At 47.8% G+C, this 20,261-nt stretch overlaps 2 protein-coding genes across 4 annotated transcripts in view; both read left to right on the top strand.

The window, feature by feature from the left end:
- CYFIP2 (cytoplasmic FMR1 interacting protein 2) overlaps nt 1-2,860 on the top strand; it is a 38,886-nt gene extending 36,026 nt beyond the window's left edge. For both annotated transcript variants that reach the window (XM_057379417.1, XM_057379416.1), the window contains exons 28-30: nt 1,004-1,242; nt 1,643-1,790; nt 2,366-2,860. In XM_057379417.1, coding sequence (XP_057235400.1) covers nt 1,004-1,242; nt 1,643-1,790; nt 2,366-2,533 — 555 coding nt within the window. In that variant the 3' untranslated portion in view covers nt 2,534-2,860. The remainder of the gene's footprint in view (nt 1-1,003; nt 1,243-1,642; nt 1,791-2,365) is intronic.
- An 8,347-nt stretch (nt 2,861-11,207) lies between these two features.
- NIPAL4 (NIPA like domain containing 4) lies at nt 11,208-19,861 on the top strand. 2 transcript variants are annotated; one of them, XM_057379407.1, is made up of 7 exons: nt 11,209-11,308; nt 13,044-13,268; nt 15,114-15,170; nt 16,490-16,580; nt 17,719-17,879; nt 17,977-18,560; nt 18,985-19,861. In XM_057379407.1, exons 1-7 carry the CDS (start codon nt 11,272-11,274, stop codon nt 18,994-18,996), a joined length of 1,167 nt encoding a protein of 388 aa, XP_057235390.1. In that variant the 5' UTR covers nt 11,209-11,271; the 3' UTR covers nt 18,997-19,861. The 2 variants fall into 2 exon arrangements, with proteins under 2 accessions (XP_057235389.1, XP_057235390.1); XM_057379406.1 differs by lacking the exon at nt 18,985-19,861 and having other exon boundaries at nt 11,208-11,308; nt 17,977-18,978.
- The last annotated feature ends 400 nt before the right edge of the window (nt 19,862-20,261 follow it).

The raw sequence follows: 20,261 nt of genomic DNA, 5'->3' as shown, positions 1-20,261 counted from the left end.
CGMTCCTCTGCTGAGGGGAGCACGGCAGAGCCAGAGCTTCCCACAGCCATGGACACGACTCTGACAGCACTCAGCCCCCTTTTCCCCAGTTATTTTTGGCAGCACTGCAAAGAGAAGTCAGTCCTGCCACTGGAATGGCAGGAAATGGGGCAGCTGAGAGGATACCAGGGCAGTGAGAGACCCCCGTGTCTGCATCACTCAGTGACCTTGGGAAGCCCCTGCTTGCTTATTTTAAATCCCCTTTATTTTTGTYCTCTGGGGCTGAAATGAAGTCAATTCCCTTTTAACTTTCCTCTAGTGTAAAAGCCAAAATTACTTCATCCAGTGGAGCTATTCCAGGTTTGTATATCTGAATCTGAGCAGGGATGACACAGAAATTATCCACACCTGTAAAGCTTCCACATCTGGGAAAAAAATTATTTGGCTTTCWTATAAACCACAGGTTTTCCAGTATCAAGTTTGCAGTGGCTTCTCATCTTCCTCAGAGCTTTTTAACCCTAAGCACAAAAGAAATCAAGAAAGCCATAGGATATCTGCATTTTGAAGAGATGATGGCAATGTCCTGGGAAGCAAAATGTCCCTGTTCTCTCTCGTTCTGTCTTCATAATCGGCAGAAATCACGAGGCGAAACCCACGAAATGAATCATGGAATGAAAATGATGAAAGGAAACGTTGAGTAGCACTAACAGAACAGAACAGCTAGCAGAATTAAGGATCAGTATTTCTGGTCAGAGCTTTCCCTTCCACTGTGCTGTTCTGACGTGTGTAGTTACTCCAAAAGGCGCTGAGGCTGGTGAGATCCAGTGGAGCACCGTATTGAGTCTCCTGTGTGAGGGATGAGTATTCTTTGGTGGGAAATGCCATGGCAGCAGCCATCAGAGGTAAGGTTGGCCCTCCAGAGGCGAAAGAGCYGGGGAGGGACAGAGCAGGCAGCGCTAAACCCGGCGAGAGGGCGAGCATGGGTCACAACCTCACCCCTGCCCCTCTGCTKCTTGTCCCTCAGCAAATCGCCATCGCCCGCGAGGGGGACCTGCTGACCAAGGAGCGGCTGTGCTGCGGGCTCTCCATGTTCGAGGTGATCCTGACGCGCATCCGGAGCTACCTGCAGGACCCCATCTGGCGGGGGCCGCCCCCCACCAACGGCGTCATGCACGTGGACGAGTGCGTGGAGTTCCACCGCCTCTGGAGCGCCATGCAGTTCGTCTACTGCATCCCCGTGGGCACCAACGAGTTCACGGCAGAGTGAGTGTCCCCTGTCCCCAGGGGGAGGGAGGGTGTTTGAGGAAAGGGCTTTGTGGTGTGTGGACGCAGAGGGATGTTCAGCTTTGTGTTGGAACAGCTGGAGGAAGGAGCAAGGTAAAGGGATGTGCCCGAGGTGGCAGGTGATGGGTAGATGGGCCAACAGCCCAAAATGAGGTCCTCACCTGTCCTACACTGTGATTCCCTCTGCACAGCCTGGCCTGGGTGTAATCCTGTGTATCTCCTGAGTTCATTTTCTCTAGGTATACACTCACTTTCTAGGAGCAGGACTGAACCCGATTTCCCTAGGAATTCACCAAAGAGAGCTCCTGTGCTGTGGTACTTCTCTTGCCTAACTCTGTGCTGTCATCTCTCCCCACCCACCACCCTGTCCTCCCTCCAGGCAGTGCTTTGGAGATGGTCTGAACTGGGCAGGTTGCTCTATCATTGTTCTCCTTGGGCAGCAACGGCGCTTTGACCTCTTTGACTTCTGCTACCACCTGCTGAAGGTGCAGAGGCAGGATGGGAAGGATGAAATCATAAAAAACGTGGTAAGTTGAAGGGTGAGGTGCTAAAGGACCCAAAGCAGCACACTTCTCTCTCTGTTTTCTATCCTGCTTTGTCCAAACTCATCAATTACAACAAAGCCTGGTGTTAATCTCATTCTTACTGGATTCTCTTGCTGTAAGGTTTCCATCTCCAGTCTCAGCAGAGAGGTCAAGGTTTTAATTGGCTTGAAAATCAAATCTGTTTTTTTCTCAAAGCTTCTCCCTTCTTTCTGGGGTTGGGGAACTGGACCTGAGGAGCTGGTATTTCCAGCAACCATCCTGTGATCTCGGTGGCTTTATCAATAAGCAGCTGGGAGTCTAGACTTTGGAACAGTTAACTTAGGACCACTCACTGGTGCTGTTAATGCTGTGTCTTGAGTCATCAAGCCCAGTAAGGAAGCGAGTCAGCGGTCCCTGCGAGGTGCTAAGTGGAACAGGAACGTGTGTTATAGCTGCTTTGCCTGGGCAGAACTTTCCAGCAGCAGGGCACAGGGGCTGGTCCTTCCTGACTGGTGAGATGACAAAAGAGATGACAAAAAACCTTCATGTCGGGTTTCTCTCCCTCACCATCCCTCCAGCCCTTGAAGAAGATGGCCGACAGGATCAGGAAATACCAGATCCTGAACAACGAGATCTTCGCCATCCTCAACAAGTACATGAAGTCGGTGGAGACAGACAGTTCCACGGTGGAGCACGTGCGCTGCTTCCAGCCCCCCATCCACCAGTCGCTGGCCACCACCTGCTAGTGCGGACAGGGAGCCGCGGGGGCGGCGAGGGAGCAGGGACCCAACCCAAAACCACTGCCAGGGTGAGCGTGGACCAGGGAGCGAGGCTGGCTCTGCCTCTCCACACAGGACACACCTTCCCCTCGGCCCCGTTTGAGTGCATGTTCCTCTGTACCGTCCCCGTGATCGGTTTTACTCGTAGCTTTCGGACTTGAGGGGGGGGTGGGTGAGGGTGGGCGGGCAAAAATGTGCTTTTCTTCCATGAAGTGGTCCGGTTTTCCCTGTGATTCACCCAGTCCACACATCACTCTGAAGCCATACTGCAGCCTCGGGTGGAGGAGTCCCACGGTGCCAGGGACAGGCTGCCACCGCAGAGGCACAGGGACAAATCAACACCCCGGTGACAGTGCCACCAGCCACGGAGCAGGAGGGGCTGCAGGGGAGTCCCTGACCCGTTCCTGGAGGGGAAGAAGGGATGAAGGCAGGGTGTTATCCCGTGGCACACCCTGAGGATGAAGTGCTGGGTGCGGAGGAGCCGTGCCAGGCTGCTCAGGGGTGGCTGCCTGGCCCAGGCTGGGTGAGCTTTGCCGTGTCCTTGGCTGTTCCAGGGTTTCTAGGGGAGCTTTGGCATGTGGGCTTAARAACAGCAATGATGCAGTCACCAAATAACTCCTCAGCGCTTCAGAGAGTTGGGGAAAGAGAAAAAAAAGCTTTTTCCGTGCTATGGGATGTCCTTTTATTTTAAAGCAGAGGTTCTCTCCTGAAGACACATCTTCCATGGACTAAACCAGATTTCCTGTGGACTACAGAAGAGGCTGCATTCATGTGAATGTGCTTTCAAATATATTAATTGGGGTGGAAATAATTCACTGGTGCTGACAGGATGCAGGTGTAGKTACCTTGCACATACGGGATCTTTGTTCTCCAGCCGAGTATGAGAGCCTGAGTGTGTTCTGGGATTCTCTTTTCCCTTGGTTTAGACAAATTCCTGGTGGCACAGYGACCAAATACCTTTCTCCAGAGAATGGTGACTACCAGCAGGGCTTAGGAAACTTCCCATCACTCAGAAATTAYGTGGTTCTTTAGAAAAGGTAAAATAGAGGATAARCTTTAAAAAATACCCAGMATTTYCCAAGTTCAAAGGTGTTCAGAGAGAGCACTGGAGTTCTKTTTCCTTTTCCCACTCAGCTAATCTAGGATCCCTGGATGGTGAGAACAAATTCAGGTGGAACTTMAAGGAGAATTTCATAACTGCTGGTCTAACCTGCTTCCCCTGGGTAGTGTCATTGGAGTGATACAAAAGCTTGTRCTTGATGTGAAAAGAGGTCAAACCACATGTTCCAAGAGAAAATTATGCCAGCCTCACCACTGGCAGTGTTTCCTCAGCTTTAGCCTGGCCACAGCAGATAATTGATGTGATAACRTATATTTGTTTCATGCATTTCATCATGCCTTGTAAACTGCATGCTGTTACAGATGTTAAAAAGGCAGAGCCTGGGCATTTATTCTCTCAGAGGGAACATAAAATTAATTAGTGGAAATGTCCCAGCTGGAGTTTTGTCTTGGGAAACAAAGCCAGCAAACTACTTGATAGGAGGGATGAATTTGTGCTCCCAGAATCTTATCACCTAATCCCTTGATAATCAATAAATATCCCACATGCGACAAGTGCTGGACGTTTTCACACCTTTGAGTTTCCTTTAATTACTGAGGCAGACATTTCGGCTGCAGGGAGGAAATTGTGCAGCACAGTAATCTGAAGGTAAAATGAAATCTCAGGAAGCCTGGCTGAARTCTTGGAGTGGCAGGGAAGGACCCAGCCCAACAAGGCGAGTTCTTTCCTCCGTGTCGTGAGGAAGAGCAGCAGAAGAGCATCTGGGACTTGATAGCCCTGCAGGGCTCTTGCTGTCTATTTACTCTTCCATYAAGRATGTTAATTYTGGTATTCCATCATGTTCCAACACYTCTACACTACTGGAGTGAGGGTRTCTAAAGATGCATATTTTTAAAAGGAAGAGAAGAATCAAGTGCTTTATTATTTTTGGAAAACAAGACGCGAGGAAGATAGATCTGACCAAGATGCTRTTATTCCTGACCTAAATAGTAAGTGCTTGTTATTTTGGTATGAAAGTGTTGCTGAAAAGTTGGCACAAGTCCCTGTCTGGCTCTCAGAGCCACCTCTAGGCACAGCACAGATTAATGTCCTAGTACATCTGACGTGCTGTAGAGTGCTGGAGTCTTCTGGGGAACCACCAGGAGCAAGAAGCTGCTACAAAAGGATGAACCAGTTCAAATGGCCCAGTCTCGGCTACCTAGACAAAARTAAGGTGAATTTAATTCTCTGTCTTCATCAGTTTAGGTCTGGAGTGAGTCATGAGATATTTCACCTATATCTGTAAATCCCTTTGCACTCTTTCCCTGTAGTTTTGCCATAATTTCCTGAAAYCCTGCAAAACATGGTTGCACTGGAAAGTTGTTGTACAGGTTGTACTTGAAAGAACAGGTAGTTAAAAATCTATTTGTTGCCCTTGGATTTGCTAGCAAAAATGTGGAATCCCTCCAGATTCCAAGGGATTAAATGTTTTGAGCAAAGCRTCAAAGTACATGAACAAAATGTAAAGTGTTTTCACTGTAGAGTSTTTGTAGCTCTTTTGCCTTTTAGCTCAAGTAGTGTGAGATGTCATCTAGTAACAATCACAGCCTTAATTTCTGAGATTTGATGTTACYCTCCTTTGATTATCTCAAGGATTCAAATATCCTTAGCTTCAGTTTTCTCACCCTCCTTGTCTGTGTGTGAGAAAGGTCCAGGTTTAGGTTTTTAACAACTCCATGAAAATGGATTTTATTTCCTCCCATGCTTTTTTAAATGTCCTAATTGCTAATGGAAATTCGGGAGCAAATTTGTAAGGGTAGGATTAAATAGTAACAGATTGCCAGGGGCTCTGGCATRTTCCCCACAATTGCAAGTTTGGGAATCTTCCTTGCAGATGTGCTTCAGTCCTGTATTTTTCAGCCTTTTATAATCTGCAGACTTCTAATATTCTTTTCCTGGGGAAATGTTGACCTGTCTGAACATTCCCGAGTCCGCTGATGATGAACTTGCTTTTTAACCTGTATTTTCCTGCTTATACTGAAGTAATCTGCAAACTGCCCAGGATTCACCAGCCACCACTTGGAATGTCCACYCCAAAGACAAAGTTGTTGGCTCCACACAGGAATTAGAGGGGGAGAAAGGATGGCCTGTGTCACCCATGAGGTCAGACTGGGTTATTTTGATGTTCCCTCCGGCTTTCCCGTTATCAAATGTGACTGTTGGCAGTGCACGTGCTTTTCTGGGATGATGCTACACTTGACTTTCAATGCTACAGCAGAAAGGGGAAGCAAGCCAGCTCAAATTCAGCACTTCAGTGRTTTTTCTTTTAAACTCTGACAGCACTTAGTAGCATTGAACAACGTTAGTCCTTTTTTCTCCTGCATTACTCCAGTCCAGTAGGTTCATGTGTATTGGAGAACAAAAGAGAAAAGAATTGAAGGTGTAAAAAAACCCAAGAAAATATTCTCAAAAACTGTTGTCAAATGTACCATATTTGTATGAAAAGCTGCTTGAGTTATTTTGTACAATGAATTTTATTTATGGTGAGGTATATTTACGCTTGTGATCTGATACAGTGTTAAATTTTTGATCCATATTTGCTATGCAGCTGAAGATGATATTTTGGTTTTGTATTATTATCATTTTTTGCTGTTGTTCTAAAATTCAGCCAACAGAAGCTTCCATCTCCATTAGAAGTGCTTCTGCAAGAGTAAAGCATCTGATAACCTGGTGATAATGTCCCGTAACACAGCAACCAACAGTGTGTACAACAAATGTGGGATGACTTTTGTGATGAAGAGAAATAAAAATTGGGCTCATTCRTGAAATGGGCAGAATTTACCTTGTGGTGTCATCATCATTGTGATAACTGTTATGTGGGGAGAGACTTGAATTGCACCTGGCACAGAAAAAAGAAAAGCTAGTTTGATAGAAGTGTTGAGCTTTTGTCAGAGCCAGAGGAGAAAAAAAAAAAAGACTTTATGGCCAACCAAAAACCTAATGATTTTTGAGAAGAACTTCCTTACACAGCRCATTTTTCATTTTAAAACTTGTTTTAAGTATAAGACGGTCAGGGGAGGGAAAATCATGTAATTACTTTTAATAGATTTTGACAGGCTCTACTCAAAGCTAAATTGAGGAGCCAATTTCCTCTCATTACTGCATCCTTGTCAACTCCACAGGGGCCTTTTTTTTTTTATTTCCAGGAGATTCTCCTTGCTATTATTTTCCCAAATTTCCATTTGGAACCATTCTTAGTTTTGTGGTTAAAGCATCCAAGGAGCAGCTATAGCTGTTGATTGCAGAAGGAGCAGAGGGAACCAAGGGGAAAGGATTTGGGAGCTGAGGAATTGGGGTGAAAGAACTGACATGGATCCATGGGAGCTGGACCCCTGTGCTCATCAGCTCCACACCAAACCCTGTAACTGGTGTTCCCTTTTGTGGCTTCTTCCCAAAGTTTCTTCATGAGAGCAGCTTCCTGGCTTAAGAGGAATAAAAATGCAATGATTCTTCCCACAAAATTGGAAGTGAACTTTACACCATGGCCAGGCAGCTCTGTTGAGCTTTGCAGTGTGCTCCAAGTGAGGCTGTGTTGCAGCTCTGTGGGTCCATCCTGCTCTGCAGGAGTGTTTGATGGTCTGAAGTTGCCCAATRTTTACTGATTTCAACATGGTTCTGCAATGGGGAATGGCAGAGAGGAGAGCCAGGATTTCCTTCCTGCCTCAGCCACTGCTGCTGAACGGGTTGATTGGGGTTTCATCCTTTCCCATCAAGATTTCTCTACTTTTTAAATTCCTCCATTCCTTTTTTTTGTTGTTTGTTTTTTAACTAATTTTAGCTGCTGTGCCATGGACACCCCAGTTCTCACACCAGCCCTGTGAAGTGCTGAGAGCTCACATGGTCTCACCTGGAGACAGAAGCAATTCTTGCTTTGAGGATCAGGGTCCCAGACTCTGAATTTTGAACAACCARCCCTAAGGGAGCAATATCAAAGATACAGGCCCCTATCTTTCTTCCTAATACTCTTAAACATGTTTACATCTTCAGATGAAAGTCACTTCACCAATGCAGAGAACAGCTAATTAATGATTGTTTTATTCTTTCAAAAGCTTAACAAAATTACCCTTTCTGTGACCCCCTCTGCAAGTCAGGAGTGCCTTTCCAATCTAGCTTTGCTTGATTTAGAGTTCTGATGCAAACGCCTCCAGATAAGGAGTCTGCAAACAAAYGATCTGCTGATTACGTGTCACTCACCCACTGCTGTCCATCACCAGCCCACCCCTCCTGCTCTGCCAGCTTGTGGCTTTGCGGGCCCACAGTGACCTGGATGGCTGAACTGATCTGGATAAAGGATTTGGCAATCCTGGGAGAAAGCTGGGATGTGTTTTATGGCCTCATGACCCTGAATGACTCAGCAGCTCAGCACAGAGCCACAGGTTGTGTACCAGCATGGGGAGGGCAGGACTGCAAGGGTTGGAACCCACCAGGGGTGTGACAGGCTTGGGAACTGTCCCTGTTGGTGCTGTGGCACCAAATGACAGCCTCAGCCACTGCAGACATGATTACCTTGAGACAGACAGAATTAAAGGCTGTCTGCTCAACAAAGTTCAGTATTTCAAACTTTGGGCATCCTTTCATGTACAGCTGCAATCATCCAACACCAGACAATTCCCTTAACCCCCACCCTATCAAATCAGTACCAGAAAAAGGATTCACCCTCTCTTTGAAGCAGCAGACAGCTCCTTGGAGCCCTAAAAGTGTACAAAGCCAGAGCAGAATATTACAAAGCTGTTCAGAAAGTTTCCACAGAAACAGACATCTGAGGGCCAAAGTTTCCACCACCTGTTAGCAGGATGCTTTCCCCCATTATTTCAACAGAGGACAATTGATACTCAGTACTTTTCCATCATTTTTTTCCAGAGCAGAAGAGATGAGCAGACAAGAGCAGGGGAAAGAACAGCCTTTGGATGTTGCTAAAGAGATTATTTGCATGCAAAGCTGCCTTGTTCTGCCCCCCAGATTCCTGTCAAGGTTTTGGCCTGGAAACTAGTATTTCAGGAGGAACTGCATGGTTGGAAGATGAGCTGCTAAGGAAGACTCCCTGATTTCTGATGAGTTATTTCTGAGGCAGCATCTGATGYGAGTATCAACCCCGTGAGGTCATAGCTTGGAGCTAAATTCCCTTAATTACAGCCTTCCCATTAAAATGAGGATATGAAGCAATAAAAGAGGCATTGGCTGCATCCCTCCTTTATTGCTATCAGTCTCAACCTGCCCTTGACTAAGCACAGAAGGCTCCACGCCAATCCCACTGGCTCTCGCTCCCATTTTGCCATTCCAGCCTTGCCAAATCCATCAAATGCAGCTCCTGTGACTCTGTGATTTTAGACTGCACCCCTGCAGTCCCTGTGCCAGAGAGAAGGAAATCCATGACACACTGGTACCTGTGGCTGACTGAAGCTTGTCCCACTCTGGTGTCACCCAGGCACGCTCCTTCCCCCGTGTGTGATAGAGTCAGCTCACACTGCAGTGTCCCCTYCTTTTGGGGACATCTTCCCTGTCATGTCTCTCTTTCCAGGACTTAGAAAGGCTTCTTTTGGAGCTCTCACCCCTTGTCAAATGTGGCAAAAGTGGTCCACAGGTTCAATATCTTTGGGGAGGAAAAGAAGTACGTGGATAAACACATGTGGATGTGCTCATATTCCCCTTTTCTTTAGGAAACCAAGCTGACAGAGRAGGATAAAGCTGTGCTCCCAAAGWGCTTTTTGCTTTTGACTGCTCCATGCTGTGGCACTAATGGATGAGGCTGCACCATGACCAAAAGGATTATTTTAACCCAAATCTCTTCCATAAAAGTTTGCTGCCTCCTTCACACCTCTTCCTGCACAGTGAGCACAGATGCCAACAACATCACCCGAAAAAGCTTGGAAATTATTTTGGACACAGTTACCACACCACAGCCATGAGCAAGACCTCAGGGTGCTGGAAAAGGTCCAGCAAAGGGGAGAGCCTCAGAGTGCCCCAAGGAYCAGAGTGAACAGGCAGAGCCCCCTGTGAGGGGACAGSRRWYMSCMMWKYCMSYRSRSRSWGYMWGCACTGCAGACACAGCAAATACTTGTCCCACTCCACCRTCACAGCAGTTTCTGCAACCAGCCCTGTACTCACACATTGCATGAACTAACCAGCTCCTAACCAGCATCAGCCAGTAAATTTACTAAATAAAGGCCAAATCCCACCATCATTGCCTTAACCTGAGTCTTGTCCCTTTTGGTTGCATAATAAGTAACAGCAGCAGAAGTTGCTCCCACAACACTGATAAATTAGCACATGTTTCATTTCCTACTTCAAAACCTGCTGCCATATGACTTGGATTGATTATCAAGTGCCCCGTGATAAAGGGGAGGACGTGGGATTTGGCTGGCACAGCCTCTCCCAGCCAGTGACCCCGCAGGACTGTGATGGATGAACARACTTGATTAAAATCAAATGACTCACAGAGCACTTGAGCATTACATTTGCTGGGGAAAACAGTTGCTCGGAGATAGGATCAGGCACTGAGTGAAGGAGCCACRAGGAGTTAGCAATGCTGCAGCCTGATCTACGGCTGTCTAAGGGCAATTTCTGTCTARAAAGGCGATTTATTTTATGGGGAAAAAACCAAAGCAATTTTTCAGATGCATTTAGCTCCTGCAAATCTCATATCTTTATATTTCCTTTTAGCAGGGACCCTTTCTACACCTAAATGTGGGCTTGCTGAAGCACAGCTATTGTTTTACTGTTGATTTTACTTATCTCTGTTGACCTACAGCCGAACCTGGCTAATGGCAACGAAAGGACTTTTGTATCAGCAATAGGTTTCTGTGCACACACAGCCACCAGGCACAAATGCACGAAGGGAGGTCGGCAGAGGACGGTGGGATGAAGGCAAAACTGATGTGTCACACAGTCCAAAACATTCACACACCGTCAGCAAGGGAAGCTGCAGCTGCTGKGGAAGGGSGAGTTGATGGAGGYTCCTCTTCTCCAGCCTGAACAAACCAAGTGACCCCAATTGCTCTTCACAGGGCTTCTCCTCCAGACCCCTTTTCGTGGCCCTTCTTTGGATGATCCCAAACAACTTCATATYCTTTGCATATTGTGCAGCCCAAAACTTTTAGGTTGGAAACTTCCTCTYAGCTCATCGAGTCCAACCGTTAAACTGACACTGCCACCAATATTTCTCCTGTTTACTTTTATTTTCTGTTCCGCCACACTGTTCACACGTGGCAAGGGTTCACAGCGTGCACGATTCGTTCAGCGCACACCAGGCTCCCCTATCCCCACTCACACACCTCCGAGCCATCCTTCTGCTGCCCCAGCACCTTCTCCAGCCTCTGCAACAAGGAAAGCATCCTCCAGAGGAGAAACCCCTGCCCGGACTGCGGCAGCAGCTTTGTCCCGGCTCTGTGCGCAGTCACAGAACCCCCGCACCGACCAGGGACGGGGATGGGGACAAATGCTGGGGGACAAGGGCTGGCACTGCGGACCGTGCAGGGCTCACCGGGCATTTCCAGCGCTCCCAGCCCAGCCAGGGCCGGCCCATGCTGGAGGAGGAGCGGGGCGGGCTCAGGTGTGCCCGGCCCTGCCCTCGGCCCGGGATGCGCGGAGCGTCCGGAGAGCGAAAGCGATGGAGCCGCTGGAGACCAACAGCAGCTGCGGCAACGGTGGGTGCAGCCCCGGGCAGCGGGACCGGCCCGGAGAGAGGGGACAGGGCGGGACAGAACCGGGACAGAGCCGGGAGAGAGCCGGGACAAGTCCGGGACAGGGCAGGGATAAGTCCGGGACGGGACGGCCGCTCCGGCTCTGAGCGCGGGGCTGAACCCGCCGCACCCCCCGGCCTTATCCCTCCCCGGCCTTATCCCACCCAGCTTTGGGACTTTCCTCTGTCACTGCTCTGCTTTAGGTTTTGTTTTTTTTGTTTGGTGGTTTTTTTTTGGTTTTTTTTTTTTTTTCCTATTTTTGAGGTCTCTATAGGAGTGGGGAAACTTGAGTCACTTTGGAGGAGCCGGCAGAACACTCTGCCAGCCTGCAAATGCTCAGGGAAGCCAGGAGTTGGGTTATTTTCCTTTAAGGATTACCTAATCCAGTCGGTAATCACCCCCTCCCGCTGCCTCATGCTTGTGCCCGGTAGTACCTTGCGGAGATTTTCACCAGCCGAGGAGGCAAATTCCCCTTGTACTCCCCACGAGATATTTCCGTGTTCAAGAATGTTTTTCTAGTAGAAAAAAAATTCTGTTAGGGAACCCTAATTGGAAACTCATATCGAAAGCCACTGGATTTTTTTTTTTTTTTTCCTTTAGAAAAACGTTTATAGCCAGTTCAGATCCAAAACCTCAGYTATGCATCCCAGGGCCAGGGGTTGCAGCTGCAGAAGATCTAAGCCAGGCTACTCCTGATTCAGGAAAAATGTGGGGCCCATGCCCAGGCTCCTGGCACCGCTGGGAGCGGTTTAGCCATTCCATACCCTCGCCTGCAGAGACACAAATACTTGCTCTGTAATTCCTGAGTGAGTTCAGGCAAAAAAAAAAAAGAAGTCTTTTATTACAAAGAAACTTCTGTGCTCCACCTGGCTGCTCTATTTCTCATGGTCACAGTCACACCAACTTTACTACACTCAGAGTAAAGATTGCACGAAACATGTGCTGGGTGTGGTGGGAGTGTCAGGGGAGGAAGAGGCTCTGCAATTTTGCCACCCCCACACAGCAACACGCCTTGGGCAGAGCTATAGGGGTGCAGTGCTTTTGGTGTTAGCAGCAGAAGCTGTGCCTGCTCTCCGTCCTTTCACTCTAGCAGGACTGTGTTTGCTTTAGGAGCACTCAGGCACTCTGCAAAAGGGCAGAATAAAGCCATTAAACAGTAGAGGAAAGGTATTGTCCTATGACACAGCTCAGCACACAGAGCAGGAGATGCACACTCACCAAGTGTTGGCATCGCTCCACATCAAACCCAAAGCTGTAACTGCAGATGAGCTGGCAGGTGTGAGGATTATTATTGGCTGGATTGTCAATATTGTTTGGATATATTTTTTCTGGAAATTTAGGATATTATTTGGCTGGAAAGCACCAAAGCATTCAGATCAGCAAGGCTGAGTGTTGATAAGGCCGAGTTCAACACCATAACCTTGGAGTTTGGTGGAGATCCTCTGGCAGATATGTTTGGAAATTCAGATTACTTTTTTAGAGGTCCTTGTGGCCTTCCAGTTCAGTGTGTAGACACATTCAGTGTTAAAGAGGTGTTTGAACTGCAGGCCATGAATSTGTCAGACAGCACCCTGCCATTTCCAGAGGTGAGTAAAGAGGTGTTCTGAGCTTTTTTTTTGTGCTGTTAGGGTGACACTGGAATGGGTCCAAGGGAATACAGCTGATAGTCATGTCAATAATTTGCTGTTTTATCCCCAAGGGTCTCTGATCACCCTCTCATGCCTTTCCCACCGGGTCGTGTGCCAAGTGATCAGCGAGGACAATGGGACTTCGGATAATTCCTGGATAACTCGGCTGGAAAGCAATTATGGATTCTACATTGGCCTGGGCTTGGCTGTCTTCTCCAGCTTCCTCATYGGGAGCAGCGTCATCCTCAAGAAAAAGGGGCTGCTACGGCTGGTGGAGARGGGAGGCACCAGGGCAGGTGAGGCTTTTGGAGGGCAGGAGAGGGAAGGATCACCAGTGCCTAGGACTGCACACACATAACCCAAATTTCAGCACTGGTAGGGCAAGGGAGCACCTCTGGGTACAGTCAGACTTCTATCAGCAATGTAAATAAGACTTTTTTTGTGGATGCATTTTTATGTGTGAGACCCAGACAGCAGTGCTGTGTGGGAGCTGAGGAGCTCATTTATGGGCCTGGCATTGGAAAGGAGTTAATTTAGGAGTTAATTTAMAAAACCCTGTGCTGGAAGAGCTCAGCTAAAAGCAATATTCCCTCGCCTGGCCACACAAATAGCGAGTGATTGTGGACAATACCTGCCCATCACACAGCAAGGTGTGAAGCTGGGAAGAAGCAGAGTGCTAAAAACTCTTTGAAATGGGTTCCTTTGCACAAAGCTGCAGCTCATGGCTGTGCCCCAGCCTGGAGCAGGGTAGAACAGTGCCCTGACCCCACTCCTGCTCTAACTGAGGCAGCAGGCAGCTCTGCCAGCAGGGCACCAGGACAGGGATGAACCCYGAGTGCCTGAACAGCATTAACAGTGCTGTGTGTGAGTGCAGGACAGGCCGGCTCTGTGGGAACTCTGTGGGTTCAGAAGGGATCCTCTGGGGCTGTGTTGCTCAACAAGGTGCAGATAACTCTGCTCCAGCACCAGGCTCGTGGGGCGAGGCACGTGTTTATGTGTGCACACACGTCCACACGGATGGGGCAGCGCTGCCTAAAGCAGGATCGCTCTGTGCAATTGGGCTCATCCCATCAGCATTGCAAACGTGCTCCAGCAGCAGCCTGAGTCCTACCTGGCAGCTGACATACTTACAGAACTGCAGAGCAGAGCAATGGCCATTCAAATGCTGCTGCTTCCCAGTTCTGGCCTATTAAGAAAAATTCTTAAATAATTTTTCAGAGGRAGTGAATATCACCATCCCCGTTTTACTCTGTGTCCATAAGGGGACACAGAGGTATGGAATGATGAAATAGCTTCCCAGAGACAAAGCTGCCAACATCACCTGAATCACAGGCCAATCTCAAGTTCATCTCCATCCTCTGCCCCTGGGCTGGCCACACGCAGCTGCTGAACACGGATGGGTTTGCTTTGTGGCATTATATTTGCACAATGAAATATCAGTATTGCTTCCTCWTTAGAAGATGTCTCTCTCCTCCTTCCCTCCATGAGCTCTTCCCACAGCAGAGCCAAGCGAGTAAACAAGAGTAAACCCCTCCCTATTTTTCAGAATGTTTAACAAGGAATTAGAGGTTAATGACAGAGAAGTGCAGCTGATAAAAAAKAGTTCTTGAGAAAAAACCCTAAACAAATAAACAGCAATTTCTGAAGAATAATAAAGCATAACATTTGAACTTTAGCATTTATGGAGTTGTTGAGGAACCACAAGAGGCTGAACTCTAGCAAAAGATATTTCCCTGTGTGCTGAAGTCTTTCTGTCCAGTTCTTCATTGCCCCTTGTCCCATTTCACCCTGTGATCTCTCAGTCCCAGGGTATACCCAGCTATCTGAGCACATCACTTTTCTCTAAGGCAAGTCAAACCCTGCTTCAGTTCCTGACAGCTTCAGTTGGGTCAGATTTATCAAAAACATGGCTTTTCCCTGACCTGGTAAAATCAGGGTTCACAATGTCAGTAGGATTAAGCTCCTTATGTCCAACAGCCTATGGGTCAGGACCACAATTGGATTAGTTCCCACCACAGTTTGTCCATTCTTATTCTTTGTCACACTCTTCCCTTTGCAGTTTATCCCTCTCCAAAGAGACATTCCCATCTCTTGCTCTGAAGAATATTTTTGTTAACTCCTGCACTTTTTTTTTTCCCCAGGAGACGGAGGCCACGGCTACCTGAAGGACTGGCTCTGGTGGGCTGGMCTGTTAACCAGTGAGTAGGAGCTGTTTGTCTGGGTGTGCAGCATTCCCAGGGTCTGTCCCTGTGGATGAGGTGTGGAACATCGTGCTTACAGCCTGTTTTCTGTGGAGCTCCCCCATCCCCAGCAGAGGCTCCTCAGGGAGAGGAGAGGCAGTGATCCACGCAGGATCTCCCAGTCCATCCTCCCGCAGGACTGGCAAGACTCGCTGGCTCAGTTTTACCTGATCAAAAGCGTGAAAAGCCAGGTTTTAATGAGGCAGCTGGCAGGCACAGGGCAAACAGCCTCCCTGAGTGAKTGCCTGGGGGCTCTGGGAAGGTTCCTGCTGCAGCACAGGGAGATAACAAAGAGCCTTTGGTAGCATCTCCTTCCTTGAAAAAGCTTGCTTTCCCTTGGAATGAGCTCTTAAAACCTTTCTTTCACACTGCAGCATTACAGTGTCTCCCCAAATTGCACCCAGAGCTGCCCAGAGAGCAGCAGATTTTACAGCAGGGTGTTTCAGAGCTCTCTTCCCTGGCTGTCACCACGGCAGCCACAGCTCAAGGTGTCCCCACCTTGCTCTGCCCTCGCTGCTTGGGGACAAGGGCAGTACAGCAAAGAGGGACCCCACAGCCCCAGGGACCCCATCACAGCTCCAGGGACCCCATCACAGCCCCAGGGACACTGTCAGAGCCCCAGGGACCCCATCACAGCCCCAGGGACACCATCACAGCCCCAGGGACATTATCACAGCCCCAGGGACACCATCACAGCCCCAATTCACCATCACAGCCCCAATTCACCATCACAGCCCCAGGGACACCGTCAGAGCCCCCAAAACACCATCACAGCCCCAGGGACATTATCACAGCCCCAGGGACATTATCACAGCCCCAATTCACCATCACAGCCCCAAGGACACCGTCAGAGCCCCCAAAACACCATCACAGCCCCAGGGACACCATCACAGCCCCAAAGAGACCATCACAGCCCCCAGGGATCCCATCACAGCCCCCAAAACACCATCACAGCCCCAAGGATGGGGGTCCCACAGCTGCCCCTCCCTCATTTCCACCCACAGCAGCTCCCTGGCCGGACTGGGGGTTCATGGGCCATGGGTCAGCCCTGACATGGCCAAGCCCTGGCACCCCCAGCCCTTCCCGTGGGAGGGTTTCCTCCTGCAGTGGTGCCTCTCTTAATCTGGAATAGATTTTCACCCGCTCTCTGCCCCTGTTAGCAGCCCCAGTGTAAAACCCACTCTCCAAGTGACTCCTGACTGGTTTGCAAGCCCCCAGAGAAATCACAGAAAGTGCACTGGGACTCACTGGTATTTATTTTTCTTGTGTTTGTTTAGTGGGTGGAGGGGAAGCTGCCAACTTCGCTGCCTATGCCTTTGCTCCTGCAACTATTGTCACACCTCTGGGGGCTCTGAGCGTGCTCATAAGGTGATTTTTGTGTCTATATTTTGCAATTTGCCTTTTTTTTTTTTTCTTGTTTGCCTGTTTGACTTGTAAAAATAGACTTGAAGGGATGCTAATATGATTTATTCTGCCCAAAGCAAAAAATGTCTGTGTTTTCTGAAAAACACTTTAACCACTGCTGTCCTTTTGGGGGATCATTTGGGAACCATTGAATTAGGTATCATGTCCTTCTGGAAGTGCTGCATGTGGAGGGCAGCCATAATTTAACATATTTTTGCCATAATTTACACTGCAGGTTAAATTATTGCAAATATTTGCATGGCATCATTCCTTATTCCAGCTCTTTAGCCAAGTCAAGATTGGAGGGGTTTTATTGTTTGTTTGTTTTTCTAGTTTTGTTTTTGTAGTCAAGAGTACTAAAAATTTAAAAGGGTCAAAAATACCAGGCTTGCTTTCAAACTACCTGCCTTTTGTTTTATGGGCTTTTAGGGTCCTCTGAAGTTGTAGGGTTTTATGCTTCTGGCTGTTGCCAAAAGGGCTGAAACCCTATTTTATTGCTTTATTTTTAAACAGGAGACTCCTACCTAAATACCTGACTCTGAGTACTTAAGTTTTTAAAGAAACTCTGTTATTGTGAAATGAATAAGCAAACTGAGAGTTMGGACTGCTCTGGTGTCTTGCCCCAWWTTTTTTKGGACAAAAACTAGATATTTTTGCAGATATATCTGTAGCCCTAGTACCTTCAGAGTTTCTGTGATGATTTAGTTAAAATTAACATWACTCTTCTGTTGTTAGGGTCAGKTTTTTTCTCTATACTGATCCTTGARGTAATTTCCCTGARTATTAAAAGCTTCATAGTGCCCAGCAGCTCCTGAGTGATTCTTCAGACACCRAAAGAACATTTCTGAGGATGTGCTAAAACATTCAGCATTTTTACACCTTGCTGACACAAGAGCTGTGATCTACAGGTCACACCTGCACCCCTGCAGGTTCAGCTGTCGGTGGATGCCATGTGATTGTGTATTAACACACTGGAATCCTATTAATTTATACCGAATTTGTGTCCTTGTGTGATATAGAAGCATTTTTAAGTTTATTTGAGGTGCTGTTTCTTTTTGAGAGGACTGAAAAGTGCCGGATGATGTTTTTCTGTCCCGTGCAGTGCCATTCTGTCCTCGTATCTGCTCGGAGAACGGCTCAACCTGCTGGGGAAGCTGGGCTGCCTGCTGAGCCTGGTGGGCAGCACGGTGATGGTGATCCACGCCCCGGAGGACGAGGAGGTCACCACCCTGGAGGAGATGACTTCYAAGCTGAAGGAGCCAGGTACAGGGGCTGCTGGGTTTTCCCTGCCAGGGCTATGAATCTCAACAGTTCCCTGTGTCCCCCGCTCGAGTTTTGGGTTCTTCTCTCCCTCCTGCAGGTTTCCTGGCTTATGCTGCCATCCTSCTGGCTCTCTGCTTCCTCCTCATCCTCTACCTCGCGCCCCGTTACGGCCGGAACAACATCCTCGTCTACCTCACCATCTGCTCCGTTATCGGCGCCTTCTCCGTGTCCTCGGTCAAGGGTTTGGGAATCGCCATCAAGGGCTTCTTTTCTGGCCAGCCTGTGCTGCAGAACCCTCTGACATGGATCCTGGTCCTCACGCTGGTGGCCTCCATCACCACKCAGATCAACTACCTCAACAAATCTCTGGACATTTTCAACACCTCGCTGGTGTTCCCCATCTACTACGTGCTGTTCACCACCATCGTCATCACCACTTCCATCATCCTCTTCAAGGAGTGGGTCACCATGACCGTGGTTGACATCATTGGGACAGTTTGTGGCTTCCTCACCATCATTTTGGGGGTGTTTTTACTCCACGCTTTCAAAGACATGGATGTCAGTTTAGGGAATCTGCCCCAAGTCCTTCAGAACGAGCAGCCAGCGCCGGTCACCAGAGATGACAAAAACATCCTGATAGAGGTGGACAACTCCAGCATCGCCCCAGAGGAGAAACCCAAAGTATTCATGCACTACAACTAACACATTACAGAAGGGGCTAGAGGTTGGGTGGGTGTTATCAATATTCCAGGTGCTAGTGGGAAAATTTAAAAAGGAAAAGCAGAAAATAAAATTGACCGTGTCTTTTCCAAAGCCAGATCTTTCTGTGGGCTTTTGGACAGGATTTTTGTCACGGTGTGGCAGCAAGGGGTGTGTTTAATCCTTGCTGTGCCTTAAATGTGCAGCCACTGGAAACAAAAGTTGTCAAGAAATATGATAGTCCTGGAACAGAGCTCCTCTCAGAGGCCCCTTCCCACCTCTTATTTTTGGCAGGGCTGATGTTTGCCCTTGCACTCCTTCCCCTGGGTGGCCATTGATGTCTTTGTCTCCAGGCCTTGATGGATCACTGATCAGTGCTTTGTGTCTTTTTTTGTTTCCTTTCCAGACACATGCATGAGCTCTAAAATACACACCAGTGTCTCAAGAGGAGCTGAGAGACAAGGATGGAACGGTGCACTCCTGCTATTCACTCTGCTCATCYGTGTTTCATCACTTGCTCTGCAAATAATGGGACAAGAATATTGATAAATATGGCCAAAAAATGGTGAATTTTGCAACAGCCACTCACTCGGGCTCAGTGGCACGACTCAAGCCATGAAGTGTTCTTACAGAGAAATCTTTTCCAGCTTTTTGTCAGGTGCAGGAGTTTCCCTGAAGCACAGAGTTAATTATTTTTATGGGAGTTTTATTTGTTTGGGGTTTTTTTTCCCCTAGCAGCTCTGGTGCCCAGGCCTTGGTGAAGCTTCTGGGGCTGCTCCAGACCCCACCTGAGGAAGGGCAAACCCCATGTCAGGAGAAACTCTGCCACCATCTCCAAAACTTCTGAAAATTTTTTCAGTCTGAAAGACCAAGTGGCTGTAAACATTAAATATTTTTTTGCTCAGGACATATCTTGACCTTGGCAAGCTCTCTCCAATTCTTTGAGCTCCATCAGGTGTCCTGCTGCCATCTGAGATGCTCACCTGGTTAAACCTGTGTCTGAGTAAATACAATATGGGGCTGTGGGAGAGAGGACTATGCAATCTCTAGTTTTAATAACATTTCACTACTGGTTTTTGGAATGTGGAAAGGGAAATAAAGTTTTTTTTCAAAAAAAAAGTTTCAGGTGGATCTGAAATTTTTTTTTGATGATTTTTAATGATTTCTCTGCTCTCACTGGTGTAGCCCTAAAGGATAAAGAAGCTGAGGGAGAGCTGAGTACAAGAGAGAGCAGCTGGAGCAGAGTGAAAYGGCAGCGACCTCCTTTGGTGGCAGAAAATAATCCAAGTATCCAAGAAAATCCAAAATAATCCAATAATCCAAGAAAATAATCACTCGCTGCAGCTTGGGTTTTGGCATCCTAATCAAGGTGATGCTTTATCCTTTTTATTTTAGAAAGTGGCTGTAAATAGGATTCACCTTCCCTCACTCTCTAGAAGTGCATTTCATGGCAGCAATCCTGCCATCCCTGGAGAAATGCCACACAGAAAATGAAGGTTTGCACTGAGGTAATGAAATAATGCACAGTGAAAGAGTATTTCTTAATGACAACCAACAAATTTTATTAAAACTAGGCAAAAGGCACAAWGAATTGCATTCTTCAAGTATTTGCATAGATGCATAGAGAGCATTATTGTAAACCATTAATATGTGGACACAGGAGAAAGTGAGATGTATTTTGTT

Source organism: Malurus melanocephalus, unplaced genomic scaffold (assembly GCF_030028575.1).
Source record: "Malurus melanocephalus ecotype Western Australia unplaced genomic scaffold, MMel_1.1 scaffold_404, whole genome shotgun sequence".
Lineage (NCBI taxonomy): Eukaryota > Metazoa > Chordata > Aves > Passeriformes > Maluridae > Malurus > Malurus melanocephalus.
Note: the sequence above shows the minus strand (reverse complement) of the source record. Positions and strands in the feature narration are given on the sequence as shown.